This window comes from Numenius arquata, chromosome 2 (assembly GCF_964106895.1).
Source record: "Numenius arquata chromosome 2, bNumArq3.hap1.1, whole genome shotgun sequence".
Taxonomy (NCBI): Eukaryota; Metazoa; Chordata; class Aves; order Charadriiformes; family Scolopacidae; genus Numenius; species Numenius arquata.
The window spans coordinates 71,922,500-71,943,572 of record NC_133577.1 but is presented as its reverse complement, the minus strand read 5'-3'; the positions used below and the strand labels follow the sequence as shown (position 1 = coordinate 71,943,572).

Here is a 21,073-nt window from a genome sequence, read left to right as displayed (position 1 = left end):
AGTTGGATGCTTTGGAGGAAAAGTTAACTCGTATATCTCCATTTCTGTCTTTAATCACTAGCAGACTGAGAACAAAGCCTTGCTTCCATTGAGGCCAAGAAATGAGATCTTGTCCCTGTGCTGAGATCTTCCCTCTGTGGCAGAGTTCTCCCAAGGTGTTTCATGAAGAGGATAAGGCTTAGGCAGGCTTAACCTTATGATTGTTTTCTGATTTTCTTTGTCAGGTTGCCACACCAGACAAGGTTGGGAGGATGGAAGAAAGACAGAAGAAACATTGGTATGTAATGGAAATGAAAAGGATTTCTCTGTGTGTGTGTGTGTAACCTGAATCCAATGGGATTGATGTCCTATGTGTCTCTCAAAGGCTTTTATAAATGCTTTTTGCAGTGGTGCGGAAATGATGATGTCGTGTCATGAAACAACTAAAATAGCATTCAAAAGTTATTTGAGCAGACGTAGCTTGATCATGTTGGAATTCTTCCGGTGAGGCAGCAAGTGGGACTTTTGCCGTGGGTCGGCTGGTTGATGGTAAATTTTTTTGGGACAGGTCATTTGAACCCTGTTCTCCATAGCTTCCTGGCTGTAAATGGAATCTATGGGAGTAGGGACAGTATGTGGCAGGGTAAATATTTATGGGAGAGGCAGGGACGTATAAATGTCAGTGAGCAAGTAATGGGCAAAGCTTCCTGTGCAAGGTGTGGCTCTTGATATGCGCTGTTTCAAACCGGAGTGAATGTGAAGAAAGGCACTGGGATAATGGAGGAAATTGATAGCTTATCTTGGGAGGAGACCAACAGGATTGAGAAAGCTGTTTGGCCTTGTAGGTACGTCAGGGCACAAATGCAAGAGAAAGTTATTTCAGCCAAAGCATATTCCTGGCATAAGAATAAAGGGATATAAACCGGGCAGAGGTGTGCTGTCAAAATAGTATAAACTAGCTCTGAGCATGAGGACTGAGGTCGGTAGGGTAGGTGGGATGGATACTTCTGTGTTAGTGGGAAGAACTGGTGGCCAAGTCAGGCATGAACCTGGCATGGGCCTCTTGGAGGTGGGCAGCAGCAATGGGCTTTGCCTGAGGAAATTTTTCTAGCCAGGAAAATATCAGAAATTTTTCTGGGCCCTGGGACTGGCCAACTGTGCTTGTAAATTGGGATTAGAAATGGTCTGCAGAAATTGGCTGGATAATAGCGTTCCTGCGGGAGTGACAGGGCAAGCATCTGGATAGTTTTAAGAAAGAGTCAGAACATTTTGTGGCATTATTAATGATGGGGTTGCCAGTGATGACAGGGTACTGGACTTGTTCACCTAGGAAATTCATTTCAGTGTTATTCCTGGTCAATCCTGTACTGATCTTTAAAAAAAAAAAAAAAAGTCTACTGATAGAAATGTCTTGGATATTATTCGCATGGTTTTAACCTAGAGAAGGACAAAGCCCAGACTAAATAGCTAGGCTCTTTTGGCAAGCCAGGAAAATACAGGTGGATCCATCCCTCCTCACCTCTTCTGGTGTTTAAAAACAAAACCAAACTTACTGGATTTCTGGAAAACAAATCCCTCTTCCTATTTCTGTGTCTTTTCAATCCATCCACTTAAAACTGAGACGAGATACTGAGTTGTTAAGACAAATCTTGTGAGTAATACGTACCAGAGTAGCAGACTTTTTATCCCTTAGGTAATTTTCTATGGCATCATTATTTGGGGCAAAGACTGTGTATGTGTTTGCAGCTTCTATCTCATTTGCCAGGCTGTATTGCTGTTGTGAAACACATAAAAACAAATCAGAATGACCACTGATAGTCTGATACCAGTCCAAATGCAAACAGAGCAGAGAACCGGTTCTGTTCTTAAAAGGAGGTGAAAACTTACAGTAATGTAGCCCCTGAAAATGGAGTAGTCGGGCATTTGCTCCAGACGTGCCAGCAGCCTCGGCATAACGGTGCTGCGGAGGGGGGTCAGAACCTGAAAAGGGAGCAGATATCCCACGTCAGCGAATGTGCACATGCTGTGGTCGCAGCGGCAGGACAAAATGCTGCTCGGTGCAAATACTTTTTTCCAAGTGTAGTTAATTATTTTCCACTGCTCGTGGTGCAGAGGAACAAATCCTCCCTATGCGGCCGTGTACCTTATCAATAACGTGTATGATCCCATTTGTGGATGCGATGTCGCCAGCCACGATGTGAGCACCCTCGAGGGTGAGGTTCTGAAAGAGGGAGAGGAGAAGAGAGAGGGTTTGCTTTCACATCACAGTGGTGGTGTTTTCCCATTGGTTCATGCTGTGGATTTCCACACCTTCCCAAAGGCTTGCCTGGAGCTCCACCACGGCTCTGCTCGTGCACAGACTGGCAAAGCCATGGGGTTTCTTGCACTGGGGTAGATACGCAGGGTAGGTGTGCAGGATGAGCTTCTGTGCCCATTCATGTCCTCCTGAGTCTGTGCACCTTTGAAGCACCCCATTCATTTTTTTATTTTTTTTCCCCTCAGGGTATGGAGATGGGGGGAACTTTTCCCTCCCTCTTATGGGGATGAAGTGCTTAAACATGCCATACGTACTTCCAGAAAATCCTCCTCAGAACATAATCTACTAAATAAAAAGGCTGAGGGGGAAGGATTGTCAGTTGTAGTTATTTACCAATAAAAATACCTTTGGGTAGTTTGGGACTATCAAGTTGCATGTGTGGATGTATTCACGGTATCACTCCTACCTTCCCAATTCCCTAAAATAAGTTATCGCATTTCCCTGATGCTCTTTGTCTTAAATTAGTTCACACAGGCTGCTCCAGGCAGGGACTGAGCTTCCACTTGGCTACAAGACAATCCAGTGTTTGCAGCGGCTACTGGGACATTAGGAATAAATAATACTGTGGACAAAATGATGGAGAAAATAAATTTAATGTTTCTCCTGGAGGGCCCAATATAATTGATTTATTCCTTTAATTTTATGATATGGCCTTTTTTAAAAAAAATACAGGTACATAATGTCTGTGTGGTTTTGTAATACAAGAAAATTAGTGGCAGTGATGGTCAGGGTGTGGTGCATGATACTACAGTGGTTTATAGGTCATCTCACCCCATTTTCTTTAGACAGGCGTAGGAAGTTGCTCTGTAGAGATGTTGGCAGCATGTCAGAGGATGATAAATTCTGGAAATCAGCAAAGCTGTAAGCTCCTGTCAATACATGATACCTAAAGGAAATTAACTGGATTTGAAGGTTTTGTATTTTTTTTTTCCCCAGATAAATATACTTAATGTGTTTAAAACTATGGTTTAAAGCAGGAATTGTTTGTACAATGCCTTGTTCAGCTATGTTCTGGTCTTAGCTTGACCTTTAAACGTTTCTGACATAATACAAATAGCATCTTTATTTTCAGTGGAGTTGCCACAAATCTATACCGCTGTAACTAGAAGGGGAATCCTGTGTCCCTCCCTTAAAAATGTAAGAGCTGTCTTGCTTTAGAGGCTTCAAACCAAAGTCTTGTTTGCGATGGAGAGCAATTAATTAGCATCCCCCCACCCTCCACCCAAACCCAAAACCTTTAACATACTTCAGTAGAGTTGGGATGTTACTCTTTGACATCCAAAAGGCTTTCTCATCTGCATCCATGTTTTCAATTGCTTGAAGAGAAGGCACGAGGACAGTTAGGTTTGAGGTGGTGGACAACACCGAGTTTATCTCAGCCTCCTGCATGAAAGTAAAGAGTGTAAAATTAATTCAACATGAGGACAGCCTATAAATAGCAGCTGGTGACTTTTCAGCAAGGTGGAGTACGTGACGTGCTTTGTGACCAGCCTGGAGGGGAAAAACTATTATACTGAGCAATGACTTGAACAGAAGTATTTAGAGCTGTACCAAAATGGTAAATGAGTGTCTATTTTTTACAGAATAGATTGCCAGCATTTAAAGGGCAGAAGCAATGTTTAGGTCAGAATTGTTTTTTATTAAGAAACACGTAAGCTGCCTCCCACAAAAGTTAGTGTGTCTCATGGATTCTATTTCATGCACTTGAATGTTAAAAAAAACCCAACAAACCACAACAAAAACTCATGGTGATAAATACTGCTGGTTACTGATAACTTCAAGTAATCTGCTCTTACAGAGCACTCTATGCCATTTAATAGATAGAAAGGTTATGAACCATGAAATAAGAAACCCATGTGACACGATGTTCCCATTTGGAATAAGACTATTTAACGTGGCTCGGATTTTTCAAGATGTCCAAGGGATATCAGTGCCCATTAGCGCTGCAGTGGGGCCTGCTGCTGAAAGCTCTAATTTTAGATGGGGGATGTGGGCTCTGTAGTATGCATGGACTGATTAATCTTTCATATGTTTGCATCTGCCTTAAGGATGGAGAGAGCCTCCACTTGGAGAGGATTTTTCCAGTTGTGTGGATTTTTTTTGTGGTGTAGAAAAAGGAGAGCTAAAGGTCTGAATGTGATCTTGCTGAAGATGTTCTTCTCCAAACTTTTCACAGGCTCCACAACTTGCCATTTTTGATACTGCAAAACCTGAGGGAGCAATATGAGCAAGATGCTACCTTTTTGCAGCTGATATGCTGCCTGGAAGCTGGTTCGTTTTGTACAGTCCTTCAATACCCATTCTGGGTTTTAAGTCAAGAAGGAAATTGGCTCCCTTAAATAGCTGGGAATTTTGTCCGTTAAGATCATCTTTCTTTCTAGCCATCATCACTGTCACCTTCCAAATATTTAAATACAGAAATAGCAACAGACTTCCCTTTCTCATCCTTCCTGACCAGCATGAAAAATACTTGGTTATGAAAAGTGGTAAACATCACATTCCTGCTCAAGTATGAAGTTAAAAACCCCACAGACAGATATACCTCCCTATTTTGCTCATGTTTGTAGCTACCATTATTTACTTTAAGGGATACCATTTCTCTGAAGTGTAGCAGAAATTTCCACATCCCTGTTTCAATAGATTATACAGAATCTGCTCTCAGATTCCACACACTCTCTACTTCATTATCTAAAGGACACATTAGCAGGTGAACAGCCTTTCCTTTTGTGCTCATTTCTTTAACTTCATTAGTTTCTCTTTACAGTGTCCATTGTTGCAGCCTGAGCCCAGGGCCAGGCAGTTAACTGATTTAAATTACCCACACTAGCCTCTCTTTTAAGCAGCTCCCTGAGGTCCCTGTTGCAATTGTGTGATTTAATGATCCCCGAGCCATCTTAACTTTGAAAAGCATGAAAGCAGCTAATATGCTGTGACTTCTGCTTCTGATGATATTCATTAATATATCCCTGTTCCTTTCTGTTTGCTACGTATTTGCCATACATTTTCTTATATTTAGGTTTTAAGCTCTTTGAGGGAGAAACTGGCTTTTATCTTTTTTTCATACAGTGCCAGCCATGGTTTGGGTAGGACCTTTAATGTTACTCCTGCCTTAGTAATAGATGATAGCATGTGAAAACAAAAAGTAGGTAGTACCAATCAATCAATCTAGAACTGTTTTTTTAATCATTTAAATTGATGTTTTTTTCCCTAATCTGAAGACAAGCAAGCTAATATCTTCCTTCATTTCCTGCACCTCAGTCAAGCCCACACAGACTATTTTTTTTTTTTTTTTTTAAATTTTTTCCCATCCTTGCCTGCTGTGGCAGCAGGACACTGACCAGCCATACAGTTGCATTTTCCTGGCATGGGGCTCATTGAAAATGGGAAGGGTAAGGCGTTGCTTTCCTTCTCCGCTTACTTGTAGTTTTATTGTGTGAGGGAAGTTGGAAAGAGCCATTTAGGTACGTATTTGAGCTCTGCTTGTACCCTGCTGCTGGTCATCTGGACTGTGGTGCATTTATGTGCTGAGAGAGTCACGGCTTATGTAGTGCCCTGACTCAGAGACGGGCTTGTAACTTGCTCTTCTGCTTGTGGAGCTTCCTCAATTGCCTGAATTTGGGATCAGAATTTGGTTTTCAGGCAGAAATAGGGAATCAGATGGTTAGCCTTTCAGTAACTGGTGGGAGAGGCACGCCGGTGCCTCTCCAGAGCTTGGGTCTCTGCTGTATGATGGAAATACTGCTGTGAGGTGCACATTTCTAAAGGCTAAAAGGCTCATGTATTTCTGCAGATTTGAACATACTAAAAAAATAAATCAACAGCGAAGTGTACTTACATTAACCCATTGGTTAAATGCAGCAGCTTCTGACAGAGTAGATAACTCCTGATTAGAAAGAGAGCGCAATGAGTATGCAAGCTATAATTAGCTGTACCAAAGTACTCTTATTGTAGCCTGTGGTGTAACCCGCTGTGTCTGGCCTGGTTGATGTGACATGGAGGAGGAGGTTTTCAGTATGTGTGAAAAGGGAGAACGTTTGTGTTTTTCTAGTACAAATACTTTCTGGTAATGGAGGTGGAGAGTTACCAACTCTTTTGAAAATCAGGCCATCAATTGCTTAGGTGTACCTGACCTTGGTACGTAATGTGTACTGACCTCAGGCTAAGCATTAGTTTTCTGGGAATGTAAACCTAAATCTTTTTGCATGCAAAATTGATTCAAAGAAGATATGTTGTTTTGCTTGGTATTTGTACAGCGTCTTACACATCATCCTGCACGTAGAGAGCCTTTATTCTGCCACAGTACTTCGAACGGAGATAGAAGATGGTATGAGCAAGGATGACAGATAGTGCTAAGAGCCATATAAGATTACTGCCAATGGCTTGCACAGGTGACACTTTCATTTTTCCTATGCTGTTAAATGCATATTTATTTCATCAATTTACTGTTTTTGGGTTTTGTTTGCCTGCCGGTCAGCATGGTTTGTTTTAACATGATAAACTGTCTGTTTCCACTGAGATAGACCTCAAGGCAGAACTTGAGAAGAGCTGGGTGCTCGCTGCTCCTAGCTGGGAGGTGAGTGCTTAGCACTTCTGCACTTTAGGCCTCTGGGGCTGGCATTTTTCAATTTGTCTTAAAGACACATGCTCAGATCCCTTAGGCCTCTTTCCAAGCTATGTTTTTAAATGCAACAGATAATTTCTGCTGTGTATCAGGCAGGAGTCTCCAGCAGGAACACTGTCTGCAGGTAGCATTGGTGGGCATTATATTTTTCCAACTGTTTATAATGGCTTTGCTATCTCTCTGGCTAAGATTCAGTGTGAGAACTGTGCAGTAGGTCCTGTGTTCAGAGAAGATGACCATGTTACTTACATCTGCAGCATTTCCATAGCATATTCTACCGTCTCCTTCATAGCCCTTTGGGCACACACACTCCCAGCCACGAAAAGACTCGAACTGGCAAGTTGCCTTTGAACCAGAAATAGAAAATTTTTCAAATACCCAGGAGACCACTCAAGAGCAAGGATGACCTGCAAACCCTGATACACAACTTTACAAAAGATTTTTGTACTGTCTTCCATGGACCTCCACACCCTCCTATAGGACACATTCCACCAGCTGAGGGCACCTCACCTTCCCACCTTCCAGTCTATAAGGAGTTTACACCATTGCTCTACTGTTTCGTACTACTTCTCTTCAGTCGGCTATGGCAGATCCATCCTCTGCTCCCTTGTGCTCTTTGCTTTACCTTTGTCCCTGTGTCCTGCCTAAGGCTGGACAGGACACCACAGAGCACAGCAGAGCCTGCAGGTCTGCTGAGCACACACAGCTGCTGATAAAGCTGGTAGATGCCCCTGTAGAGATGCATGACTCAGGTAAACATCTCAACAGGCTATTGCATCCACATTGTAATTGCTGGTAGAGAAGCAGAATTTATTTACTCCAGGCTTGAGATAGCCCTTCTATACAGGCAGAACTGGGAGCAGCCCTTGCAGTCTGTCCTCAGCTTTGTTCCAACTCAAACAGAAATTGCAGGCTTGAAATGGCAAGGAAATTCTATGGTGTGCGCAGGAGGCGAGGTGTGATATATATCTGAACACTTTGTTCAGGGAATGATTAATTACTCACCAGATGATGGCATTTTCCATTTTGTTCCAGGCATGAGTTTATGGGTGTGCATTCAATTCCATTCCCCTGAAATCCATCCTTACACTTGCAGTCATTCTGTCATTTCAGTAAAACACAGCAATTCATTAAAATGATTAAAATAGTATGTATACTCTAGATGTGGTGGATTAGTCTCTCTGTGTTTCTGCATGACTCCATTGACTTCAGTGGAATGACACTGATTAGTATCTCCAGAAGACCTTTATACCTGACATCTACTAACGTATTTATTAAAAAAGTGTTTGCTGCCAGAGCACCACCACATAGGAGGGAGCACCAGGATAGGAACCAAAGGAGATGGCTTTGGGTAGAGAATGCCATGTGGAAGTAGCCTTGTGGCTGAGAGGGAGAGGAGAATTTGGGGAAGGAAATAGGGTAGGGAGCATCAGCAGAGCAAAATGGGTGAGGACTAGTCCTGAAGGCGGCAATGAATGTGAGAAGACATACCTGACCTGGCCCAACGTATATGCAGGTGGCATTTTCGTGGCACCCTGCTGCTGTAGGCAGCAGGCAGTTGTTGATGGCCAAGCAGTCCCTTCCATCACCTGTCCATCCTGCCTGGCAAGCGCATGTGTGCTCTCCTGGGCCTGTCTGAATGCACTCAGCCTGGGGGGGATACAGAGGCATCTGTTCAAGACAGACAGGTGGCATCTGGCTTCAGGTGCACGGCTTGACGAAGCAATAGTGATGCTGCTATGGGGAAAGAGCTTGAACCTGCAGTGAAAGCTATGACTCTTCCTTCTGCAAAAGTTTCTGGCCAAACCTTACCTGCTGCCTACTTTTCTATGGCGTCAGGGTCTGTGGGAAAAGCACGTACTCACATTGATATTGCAGCCGCCTGGGTTTAAAGCTGCACAAGGGTCAATTTTGCTGCAGCTCATGCCATCTCCCTCGTAGCCAGGTTTGCAAACACAGCTGTAGAGACAAGAGGATGAGGGAGGCATTAAATGTGATAAGACAGCTGTAGAGTGAAACAATTGTTTTCCACTGTAACCTGCTATTTATAGGCAACTAAAAATGGGTAACCTTGGATTCATGATGCAAATAGCTTAAGTGCGTACATTATGCTTTTTCCCAAAATATTGGCTGAGTTAATTAAGTCAAATCAGGAATCCATTCTCTGTGTATGAGATGGGGAGTGAAATTAATTCTGCACTGATGTGATCTTTGCAAAGGTAATAGCTCTAAATTATGAGCTGGGGTTTCTCTTTCTTTCAGTGACACAAAAGATCGCTCCCTCCCTGAAATGTATGCAAGACAACGAGCACCCCTGTTCCCCTGCATTGTCCCCCTGAAGACTAAGCCATATTGGAGTGGATTTCTTAGCGCTCCAGCTATGCAGCATCCCACATTCTGCTTTCTGTGGTGACTCATTACGAATACTCTGCGGCAAGAGGCAAACTTGCTGCGTGTGAAGGTGAGCGTGAGGCAAGGGCAAGGCAGCTGTAGCAGTTAGAGTCCTGCGACTGGTCCTGTCAGGACTGGAGAGCCTGTGCTGAAGTCCCGTGTTGTGGCACACAAATCTTACCTGAACTGACAGGAGTTAACTATCTGTCCCCAAGCTGTTTGGGAGTTTCATTGTTTTTCAGCAAGGCTCAAGCTCCCAGTTCACCAAGGGATGGTTAGAAATAAGAGGTTCCTAAGAGCCTTTGTCGATGGTGGTAGGAAGGCAGCCTTCTTAGATGCATACAGATCTGACCCTTACTATCTTACCAGCGTTAAATATAAGGTACTTGATAGGGCATTGAGAACTCATAATTATTATCTTGCAATTCAAGGCTGATGCGGTGCATATTTATGCTTATTCGCTGCATAGCAGTATTTCAGTGGTTGATTTTTGTGTACAGCTACAAGGTGCTGTTTTGGTCAAACAAACAGGAAAGAGCTGCATCACAATTAGTATTAATTAGATGCAAGTTGCTGACTTACCTCACTGCACCATCGCTAAGCTGACAGTCCGCATGTGCATGGCAGAGCTGTAGGGAGGGCTCGCAAGGAGCAATCTGCTTATCACAGAGTTTCCCTGTGTATCCACTTTTGCATGATCCAGGAAGACAGATCCCGTCGCTGTCTATTCTGTTATCGCACTTCCCATGAATGCAGAGGCACTCTGCCAGAGATAAATTACAATGTGCAATTCCATAATGGTAAAAGGCAGCTACCCTTATGTAGCATTTCTTATGAATTGGGTCCTCCTTTTTATTCTAGAATCTAAAATTTTGTGTTTTTAAAGTTTTTGTTGGGGGACTTATTGTTTATTTAGCATATCCATGTCTTTTCAGGTGTGTTTTATGATAATTATTTAAAATTTATTGTGTCTTTACAGTGCACTTACCTATCAATGGATTTCAAAGTACTTCAGAGAAGTAGAAACAAAATACTATGTCCTAAGCTATTAAGGCTAAAGTTATTTCATTGCACAACTTTTGGTATATTTTCAGTGATGTGGGAAGCCTTTTAATACTGAGTCCACAGTATTAAATTACACAGAGCCAAGCCAGTCTGCAGAGCAGCAGCACAGACCTAGCAGCACTTTGCTGGGGCTGGGTTGATTAGCGCTGCTGGGGAGGCACAGCAATGTGCCCAAAGGACATAGTGGGGTATGTCCTGCAATCCCAAGAAGTGCCAGTAGTGACGAGTTAAACCAACACGTACTGCTTTGGCGACGCTGGAGCTTAAGCAATACCACCCTTTCTTATGGAATTTGTCTTTTGGTTTTTGTCTGTGTATCTCTGAACCTTTGAGTAAGCTGTGCTTCATTAATGACATGCTGTTTCATAGCAAAAAAGACTGAAAATGGTTTTGTGGATGCGGAACATATCTATATTTGATGTCATATATTCTGTGGACTCTCAAATGTAGTATGGTTTGATGTAGCAGGATTAAATCTGTCAGTATATAGAAGATGACTGCTAGAACTATAAGCTATTCGATACATCAGAAATTATGGTTGTAACTGATGTAAGGATGGTTATTGAGTGGCCCTAAACACAATCTGTTTATAGATCTAGTTGTTCTTAGATTACATATGTTTGTCATTGCAGGCAGAATCTGTTCTGTTCTGCAATACCAGATGGGAATGGAATAACAAAGATTTTATTTTTCAATTACTTATGTGAGGGAGACAGAAATGAAAAGAACAATAAATTAATATAAAGCAAGCAGTGGCCCCTGTGGAAAGCCAAATTAAGTCAGTGAGAAGATTTTTCACTGACTCTGGGCTTACTATGTATTCTTTTGAAATATGAAATGAAAATACCCTCTAGAGAGATCTTGCTCATCCTTTGTAGAGACTCTTTAGCAAGAAGTTAACTCCTACTTTAACATTACTAGAGTTCAAAAGAAATATCCTGTATTCTTGGGCTGGGAAAGTATGTCTGTACTTACCTTTATCACACCGAGGTCCATATTTGCCAGGGTCTGAGCAGAACTGACAGTGTGAGCCTTGGAATGCCTGAGCACAAATGCAGGTCCCATTTCCACCCAGGCCATCCATGCACTGTGAAATCGAAGAGAGTTGACTTCTGTGTATGAATTGAAATAAATATCCTTCCCCCAGAGAAGAGACTATGTGTCTGTCCATATTACAATTGTAATACCAGGAAGAAACTTAGCTTTGATGAAAAAGGTGTTTCAAAGCAAAAGCTTTCCTTGTGCTTGTACTTTGCTGCTGTATATTCTACCTTCCTTTGCAACAAGTGAGAAAAGTAAACCGGATTATTACCTTGTGCTGTGCAAAGTGAAAGTATCAGAGTGGGTCACCCACCTCCAGCTTTGCCTGTGTCCTCTGTGTTAGAACCACAGAAACCTGTAATTTGGACATCTGAGAGGAGACAGATTCATTTTTCCCTCCTCCATATAACTGAACCTGAAATTCACTGCCACCACTGGAAATAAATGGAGGGTGCAGCTCTTGTGGAGCCTAACATTCATGTAGAAGTGCTCTAGGGGCTTTTGGGACGCAGCCTGTCCTTCCCCGCATGGGAGTACAGGGTGCTGCCAGATGCTCTGCTTACCTGCCCGTTTCCTGAGCAGGGTTTGGAGAAACCTCCTGGACACGGACTGCAGTCAGGGCCAAAGAAGCCTTTGCAACACTTTGGTTCCTGTGAAATAAAGCACATATCCTCTGTTCCAGTGCCTTAGTATGAAGACAGTGCACAAAAGACAACTCTTCATCCTGCTTTGGCCCTCTGGCAAAGGCCCGTAGAGGTAGCTGGCTCTTAAAAAGTTTGTGTTGAACCAGAACCACTTCTGCAATGGCATTGTTGAAATCAGGAGGAGCGTTGGCAGTTGAAGAAGGGGATGCACAGACCATGAGATCCTTCCCTTGTTCTTATCAGACTCATTGGTGTTAGAAATCCCTGCCCTGTCACCAGTTACGAACGTGCCTGTGTGTGTCTGCTTGTATTGTGCGCACTCTCATACTTGCCAGTGGGAGCGCAGTGCGGTTCAGAGGCAGGCAGTCTCCTTTGCATTTGACATCAGGAACTCGAAGACGTGTTTTACCCCAGGGAGACGCTGTGAAAGCTAGACACGCTGCTTTGATCTTCCTCCTTCCCCTCTGCACCAGTGTGGGATTTAGCCACTACACAGCCCTAAATGTTTTTCTCTGCTGCATCTTTTGTTTTATTCATGAATTGGCTGCTGGATCCATTTATTTATCAAGAGAACAGAAATTGTATTAGGAAGAAAACCCTCATTTACATGTATGATTCAAAGGAAATGGGAATTAGCAAAAGACTCTCAAAGTTTACCAATTTGTGGACTTGTCTGCTTGTTAATTAATGGTGATCATAAAATGCAGAAGCCTGCTTAGGATCTCCAGGAGACAGAAAAGTGTAAGTACTTCTCAGGGGCTAATGAATTCTGCAAGGACTAGGCTTGCCAAGCAGAGCAAGTGGAGAGTGATGTTCTTGGGAGCATTTCCCATTTGTTGTTACACATTATTGTGTGAGGTGGTGGGACCTGGGGGGACCAAGCTGCCCTGTTCTTTGTGGGTGAAGCTGTGTGGGGCAATGACAACATTTGGGCTTCGAGTCTTATGTGAAAACTCCTGAGTTACAGAGTATGAGGGTGGTGTTGTCAACATCATATGCCAGTTAAAAAACCCTGCTGGAATTTACCTGGTATTTTGCTCTAAGGTTTACAGTAGCTCCTCTCAGAACCCCGTAGAAGGGTACGGAAACTACATGGACATCACAAAACATATCTCAATTCCAAAAGGAAGGGTCACAATGCAAAAAGACAATATTTTGGAAAACTTTTATGTACATTTCCCCTGAAGAAACCATAACTCTGTACCTTTATTGTTATATTGCAGGATCTAGTACAGCCAGTTTTTTGAAAGGCTGGGCCTTCAATAATGCATCTCCGTTTTGAGAAAGGCTGGAACATGCACAAAATGGAAGCATTAGTATTTCTAAGCAATGTGCAGTCTGTGATACAGTCTTAGTATCGCAACATAATTTAACTGGAGAACAGAAAACAACTTGCTATAGTGTTGCATTTAAAAAATTAATTCTTTTTTTTTTTCACAATATAAGCTTTCTTTTCATTATTACTGAATAATGGCATATAGGCTATTACTGAATATGGTGTATAGGACTAACTACCTTTGAATTTTTGTAACAAGGGGAATAAAATTCCTGTGGTACCTAGACTTCAGTTTTGTATGTGGAGAAACATGCAGCTATATATGCATCTCTTAGATGCAAAGCAGATGAAGATTTTTTTCAATCCTTTCTGAAGCTACTTCTGCAGAGAGTTACTTCTGGGAGGATGCTTAATCAAAAGGAAATTTTTAACAGATGTGAGGTCTATTTTAAATGTATCCCTCCTGTTTTTTGTTTACTAACTCTCAAAGCATAACCATAGCAATTCTCATGCTCCTCTATCTCTTCTGCTGAAGCCTATCCTAAATAGGTCTTTACCTGACAAAAGAGTCAGAGCTTCTATGAAGTCTATGAGGGACCTTGCAACAGCAAACAAAATAACGCTGAAATTACTTGATGCTTCAGTCATTGCTAAAAAGAGACTAAAGTACCATCTGTATTTGTATTTTTATGCAGTCTCCTGTATTCATATCTGGTTCTTTTGCTCACTATATTAGGAGAGCAGTAATTAATGTATGGGGACCCCTTCCCTCCATGCATTTCATACAACCAAGGAATCTGTCAAGAAATGTCACTTACAATGGGCTTTGAATCCTGTGGACATGGAGCCAAAGCATGTGATAAACAACTTGAACAGACACCCTAGATGGAAACAATAAGGGTAGTCAGTTGAAAAGGCGTTATACCAACTACTGAGATGCATACTTATGGGTGATGTACCCTGTAAATTTTAAGTACGTCTGTTCTATGACTTTTAACTGTCACAGCATGGGTCTGTAACCCAACAGCAGTACCAGGGCTATATCTGTGGAGTCTGATTTTTGCTGAGTAGTTGTTCATTTCCACCCCACTCTTTGTATCTTCATTTGTCTTTTCCCTACTCCCCTCTTTTAAAGAACTGGCAGCTTCCTAAATAGAAGATAAGTACGGACACATATGCACTGGCTTCCTTTGCTCAACCCAGTATAATGTATTAATTAATATTTTCTGAGGGTCTAGTGCAGTCTGTACACTTCTATGAGAATTTTTTTATTTCTTCCTAGGAAGACCACAAATTAGTTGTCTTGTATGTAGACAGCGTGAACAGAAATTTGTCTTCTGTATAGGTGGTGGAGTGAAAAATATTGTTTGCTTCCGTGTCATAGATCCTGTACTCTGCTGTGATCCAACAGTGTACAACTGTTTTTACGTCTTCACGTTTTGCTTGCCTTTCCCCACTAGCTAATTTATCACCATGTGGTGGTGACAAAGACTGAGAATTACAGCACTGAGGAGATGATAAACTCCAATGTCAGTTTTAAAGGTGGGTCCTCTGTCAGGCTCAACATGCAATAACTTCAGAGAGATTGAGCCTTTCAGTATGTGGATATGGAGTTTGTCAAAGCTGTGTTGCTCACGACTGCTAATGCCTTGTGTTTCAACCAAGTTAGAATAAATCCTAGAGCTGGCACCCAATGTGTTACTTCACTGTGTGTCATAATCAGTGGACAAGTGACTGTGAACCTGAATTATGACATTTTCCCCACAGATTTATCACTGGAACTGTGAGGAAAGAATCAGGTACTGGTTTGGATTTAGTAGTCTCTCATGTTGTTCAGCACTTAAAGGAATAAAGGACCAGATGTACAAAACCATTTGTGCATCAAATAGTTGAGGTATCAATGCCACTATCATGTTTTAGAGGTCTGTGGGTCAGACTTATTTTGGCGAACACACTTGGGCATTGTAGAAGCTCTTTGATAAGCTGTGTAGTTATGGCTGAAGTTGATTTAGGCTTTTAGCTTTTTTTGCCTTTCTGAAAATCCCTGCAAGTGCCTCTTTGCTCCTTTAGAACTTAAAATTCTGTTTGATTTCTGTGGAAAGTGTTTCCTGCTGTTGGCATTGTCTCCCTACTGCTCAGTGCCACTCTGTCACCTTTTTGCTCCAATTCTCCACCTGGGGTGGTCTCAGCCATTGGCATGTACCTGCTCCCTCCTTTTCCTGAGGATGGGAATCCTGTCTTTCCCCTCTGCCATGCTGCAGAGAGGGGACAGGGAAATGTGTCTGCACTCCCATGCAAGGTGCAATCTGCCCATTTTCAGCAGTAGATAAAGATACTGTCTTTGTACTGACGTGTCTGAAGCATAGAAATATATTCCCTTCCACCAGGCTGCTGTGGGAGTGATGACCTCTGGGAGGAGGTGGAGCAGGGTATTGAGTCCTGCGGTTATTAGCAGCATTCAGGTACATTTACGTGGCTATGTATGTCTTCACATAATGGCTTCATCTTTAGATGTGTACAACTGCCAGTTCCTACAAGGTTTGTCACTTTTTCAGTGGTACCACAAGTCGTATTTACAAGGTGGCATTGCTCTTGTTTTCCGAGTGTGATGAAGATGCACAATGGCAGGTAAGAAAAGCTCCCTCTGGACTGCTCCCTCTGGTATTCTCCTTGCTAGCAGTGCTCTGCTTAAATCCTTGGTTATTAAACTATATTTCAAACTACGCATGAAGCTTTCAAAGCTGACAAAAGTTCCTAACTTCAGTTTGGGGAATAATTTTTGTGACAGATGCCATTTGTTTTGTCTTTAACTTTTCATAGTGTTGCATTAGGATTGATCGATGTCAGACATGGTTTAGAGGTAGGTTTCTGGTAGGGAATTCAAATTACTGGAGTGTAATTTGAATTTTTAAGGTGTTGATTGCTTTTTGTATTGGCGATTGCGGCTCGGCGCTCTGCCTGGCTTATGATTATATTGCACGTACAGCACTTTGTAGTTACTGCCAGAGGTAATAGTTCTTTAGTGCCAGCTCTTGTGTTTTCTTCATTAAATTTTGATGGTGTCCAGCTCTGCTGGGAACCTCTTTCAAGGCTGTGGTGTTCTGGACTATTGTAAGTTAAGATAGTAAATGTTGTGTATTACTGTACCAGAACTGTTACTGGCCCAGATATGTGCTTGAACATGGTCCAGTAGCAGCTCATGGGAGCCGCGCTCACTGCAAACTGAAAGCTCAGTCTGATACTTCGTCGTCTTACCAGAAATAGTATCTGAATGTTACCAAGTGTGAAGGCCTGTACCCTGTTAGCAAATCGAACAAGGTATGTCAGAATCCACCCTTTGAAATATGAAACAGTTTTGTAATTCCTAATTTGAAGAAAACTGGAAAAAAGCAGGGCTAGGGGAAGTTGTGGCTTCTGAAAATGACATATTTCTAATATATTAATATAAAATTATTATGGTAATATTTTAACTCACTGGCTCCTTTCCCTGCATATTTAGTAGAAATGAAATCATTGATCCAAAATTGTTTCCCTGGGAACTTGACACTACTTACCAGGTACTTGTATGCACAGGTGGGATTTAAGAACTGGAGGAAAAAAGTTTGACCAGCGAGAGCATATTTAAAGGGCTACTGCAATAACTAGATGAGTTGAAGTGGTATAGGATATGCTTATATGAGTTCCCTATTTAAAGATTATTTGTATTTGTGCAGTACTGCTAGCCAGGTATATGTGTGTTGTTGATATATTAATTTCTAAAAATACCCCCCTTTTTATGGACAATATCAGAGAAAGCGGTATAGAGGAAGCTGGAGCACATTATATGGAGCAGCATATAGCTATTGATTTGTTGGGTTTCTCTTACCGTTGTGACTTGACTTCTTGTCTCATCACACCGATGTGGTAGAATTGGAACAATTGTGGGTGGGATAAGAACTCCCGCAAGGGTATAAATGCGACCATTTTTTGCAATAATATCTGTTTCTTCCATTTTTTCTCCACTCACCAAGACTTGTCCCTATGAAAAAATAAATTAATAATAATTTTTTTGTCGCTTATATAAATTTCTGATAATTTCAAGAATTTCTACTCATACTTTTTAACTGACTATCCATTTTTTATGCTTGTGTTATGCAAGCTTGTTGCACATTTCCTTGAATATTGGTTTACAACACCAGTTTCTAAAGTTTTCCTCTTAAACTGCACTGTTAGCCTGTGGAACTGATGACTAAAAGACTGGCCAAAATGAGAAGACTACTGATGACTTCAGGCACTGATTTCAATGGGCATAAGCATTCCTCTCTCTGATAAAGGGGGGAGGGGGAAGTGAGAGAGAATCTGAGATCTATCCAAATTCACAGGAGAAAAAAAAAAAAGAAAAGGAAAAGTATTCTTTCTGCATTTACTCATGCAGCTGCTCTGTCTTTACAAGAATTTTTATAGGTGCGTCTCTTCTCCAGAACACTCATATTTGGCTAAAATATGCAAAGAACAGAAGGATGTTAATGTAACAGATAAGTTTGGTTTTGCAAAAGTACTGACAAATTAACCCCTTTAAAAATGTGTTCACTATGTTCATCAGGATCAGAGACTATGATATTAAAGAGAATAAAAGAATATCTATGTGTGCACTGAGAAGTGTTTAAAATAACCCAAATATAACAGAATGATTTAAAATATTTTAAATAGTTTTTTTTTCAAACTAGGCAGAGCATAAATGAGGATCATTCCTGGACTGGGCCTAATCATAAGAAAAAACAAACTGCAGGCTGTCCTTACATGCCTGTCATTTGCTCTGCATCCTTTATAATACCAAATTCTAACAGTAGGTGAGAATGGCAAGTTGCTAATTTCTGCCTCATTATAGTAAGAAATTCCTCTGCTAATGTCCCCCCTCCTCCCTTTTTTTATTCCCCCTGCATGCAAATAGTTGCCTAGGTCAGAGAGAGCTGTTCCCAGGTGAGAGCTGCCTTTGACTTACGGTGCTGGTCTTGTTAAAGTGAATGAACTGCTTTGCCATGCTTCTGATGTGCTCTATTGAGACGAGGCTGGCAACCTCCAGCTGAAATGGATATAAATTGGTTGAAAGAAATGTAATTTCATTATTCTTTTCAAATCCAGATGGATTTCACAAGAAGGACCACCTTTCTTTTTAGGGTGAGTGAATGACCCCATCAGCTTTTCTCTAGCTACGTGGGCAGCCTTGCATTGACTAACCTGCTTCTGTAATGAAGTTAGAGTGATCAAATTTTGACTGAGCTTGCAGGTTGCTGCATGTGGAGAGCTTGTTTCCCAAAGGGATATTAACTTTTCTCTTAATTATAGCAACCAGTCTAAGTAAAGTTATCAACTCTCCCTAAAAATAGCCCTGTTTGCATCCTTAGACCACTGTGGAAACAGCAATGCAGATATCCTGTGAAAGGACATGAGGATCTTGTGCTTCTACTCCCTGTGATCCCTCTCTTTGCTGGGAGTGACCTCTGCTGTGGATGCTGTGAGCAGGGCCTTTTGCTAAGGATACAAACACATCCTTCCTTCCCCACAGCAGGGGTTGGGGAGGGGATGAGCTTCAGTCTCCTCTACCCTTAGTTGCTGGTGGTGTCCCTGGGTTCTGCTCTTTGTTTCCAGTAGAATTAAGGAGGGAAAAAACAGGGGGTTGCTTAGAGGATGACAAAACCACCTGTCTTTGATAAACAGAAGGCTAATCTTAGCAGAATAGACTCAGAGAGAGATTGATTTTGGTAGCAACAAGTACTTTTCCTTCTATTTGTTCCTGCAGCCCTGCCAAGCTGACAGTACCCCCTGACAATGGTTCCTGCTCCACAGCAGGCTAAGACCTCAGGTCTCAGGTTCAGGATGATTATATATACATTTCTTTTTCCCACTTGGGCTAAGTCCCCATCACCAAAAGGTATATTTTTAAAGTGAAAACAGTTACTTACATGCAACATGCTAGTGTGACACAACAGTGTTAATTTGCCATGATTCAAGGACTACCCCATGTCTCCTAGCAGGGTTTTATTTTGATTAGTGACACTGAGGTGAAAGGTTTGTGTTCTCTGTTAGTGCCCCTTATGTGACTACCATTAGTAAAAGCAGAGGCATAGCTGTCCTTTGCAGCCTTGCTGTGCAGCACTGAGTGGAGGTGGTTATTAGAAAACCTCTGCCTTCAGAGCGGCAAAGGGTTTGAAAATGCTCTTGCACCCCTGGGTCAATAAAGCAGCCACACGTGCTTACCTCAGTGTCAGAGACGATGTGGTATCGCACTAGCTCCAGCAGCTTCCACGAACCCTGCCCAAGCAGAAAAGAGGCCATTTTAGCCCAAAATGAGTCACACAAACTCAACCTGGCCTGTGAGAGGACATGGAGATGAGAAAGGCATCACTGGCTGGTGCACCAGAAACCTCTGGGTCAGTGGTGGTGCTCAGCTTGTGGCATGCAACCTGCTCTGTGGTGTCTGCTCTCCCTGTCTGTCCCTGCCAAGGGTGACACCTCTCAGGAGAGGCTTTGGGGCTTTGCTGTGTGGCTGGCTGGGCTGTGCTGGCGGGGCAAGAGCAGGGGAGTGAGGACCTGGTGTGGGGGACTGGTGTCGCTTCATAGGATGGGAGATCCCAAATCCCATTCCTCTCTAGGTGTTACCTTTAACTGTTAGAGATGGTTTAAACCCTGATCACAGGAGCTTAGTTTAGATGCACATGGGAAAAGGACGTATGTTTGCATCTACTATATACCTATACGTGTGTCTACTATCTAAGAAAGATTTGCTTTACAGAAAGACTTTACCTCTGCAGAAAGCAGGTAATCCAGAGCCTCAGCTTTCATATTACTCAGAGCCTCATTACTTGGAACAAAGACTGTGTAAAGTCTGTTGTCCTGCTGTAAATCCATTCCCAGGCCAGTTTTCTGTTTTGATTTAAAAATAAAAGTGAAATTGCATATTAATATTGAAGAACATCTGAAAATAGCTTTATGGAATTGCTTTTCTGGATCCTTACCTCTATCAAAGAAGTAAATTGGCTGTATCTTCCATTATCTTGAAGTACTGACATTATGGTTTCCTAAAATAAGATGAAAATAAGATTTATTTTAGTGGGCATCATAGAATAAATGCCAATTCTTATAAGACACTTTTTGAATAACTGAGTCTCAGTTATTACAGATTGAATACATTTGGATTTCCTTGTTGCTTGGGTGGCTGGTGATGTCTGGGAATGGCTGAGAAGCCAAATGGCACTCTTGTCCTGGTGCTATGCTGGTTTATAGTTAGAATTTGTCATTGTACTGAAATAATGTGTAGTCACAGAATATACAAACACTGTGTGTATGGAGAAAGTGTAACTATCTCTTCATTCCCAATGAGAAAGGGCAAAGAAATAAAATATTTGCCAAAGCACCATATAAATAAGTGATTTCTTAAGGGAGTACACTAAGCAGGGCACCAAAAAACCCAAAACATCCAAAATTACCAGTTTTTATAATAGCAGCCTCTTGTGGGGAGGGATTGCTGATTTGAATAAAAATCTTGCCTGATATCTGACCAGGTGTCCCTCCTTTTAGTATGTTGTTCTGGAATTCAGTGAGATGCACTGATTGTGACTGCCAGTTTCCCAAGGAAGCTGTTCAAATGCAGTGAGTACAACACGATCCTCCATGGACCAGCTTGGCAGAAGAGTGGATGTCTGTTTGATGTGGAAACTGTCATTACCTTTCACTTTGAATGTTGCTTCTCTGAGTTGATG

General features: G+C 42.0%; 1 protein-coding gene across 1 annotated transcript in view; it reads right to left on the bottom strand.

Moving 5' to 3' along the window:
* Positions 1-21,073, bottom strand: part of STAB2 (stabilin 2) — an 85,689-nt gene that overhangs the window by 39,353 nt on the left and 25,263 nt on the right. The window contains exons 14-33 of the mRNA XM_074163198.1: positions 20,330-20,392; positions 20,118-20,237; positions 19,572-19,625; positions 18,316-18,396; positions 17,200-17,352; positions 14,153-14,215; positions 13,263-13,346; positions 11,978-12,064; positions 11,349-11,460; positions 9,891-10,071; positions 8,783-8,876; positions 8,409-8,567; positions 7,923-8,018; positions 7,167-7,262; positions 6,132-6,179; positions 3,543-3,679; positions 3,068-3,182; positions 2,123-2,200; positions 1,867-1,959; positions 1,646-1,753 (exon numbers count right to left, since the gene is read on the bottom strand). Coding sequence (XP_074019299.1) covers positions 1,646-1,753; positions 1,867-1,959; positions 2,123-2,200; positions 3,068-3,182; positions 3,543-3,679; positions 6,132-6,179; positions 7,167-7,262; positions 7,923-8,018; positions 8,409-8,567; positions 8,783-8,876; positions 9,891-10,071; positions 11,349-11,460; positions 11,978-12,064; positions 13,263-13,346; positions 14,153-14,215; positions 17,200-17,352; positions 18,316-18,396; positions 19,572-19,625; positions 20,118-20,237; positions 20,330-20,392 — 2,022 coding nt within the window. The remainder of the gene's footprint in view (positions 1-1,645; positions 1,754-1,866; positions 1,960-2,122; positions 2,201-3,067; positions 3,183-3,542; positions 3,680-6,131; positions 6,180-7,166; positions 7,263-7,922; positions 8,019-8,408; positions 8,568-8,782; positions 8,877-9,890; positions 10,072-11,348; positions 11,461-11,977; positions 12,065-13,262; positions 13,347-14,152; positions 14,216-17,199; positions 17,353-18,315; positions 18,397-19,571; positions 19,626-20,117; positions 20,238-20,329; positions 20,393-21,073) is intronic.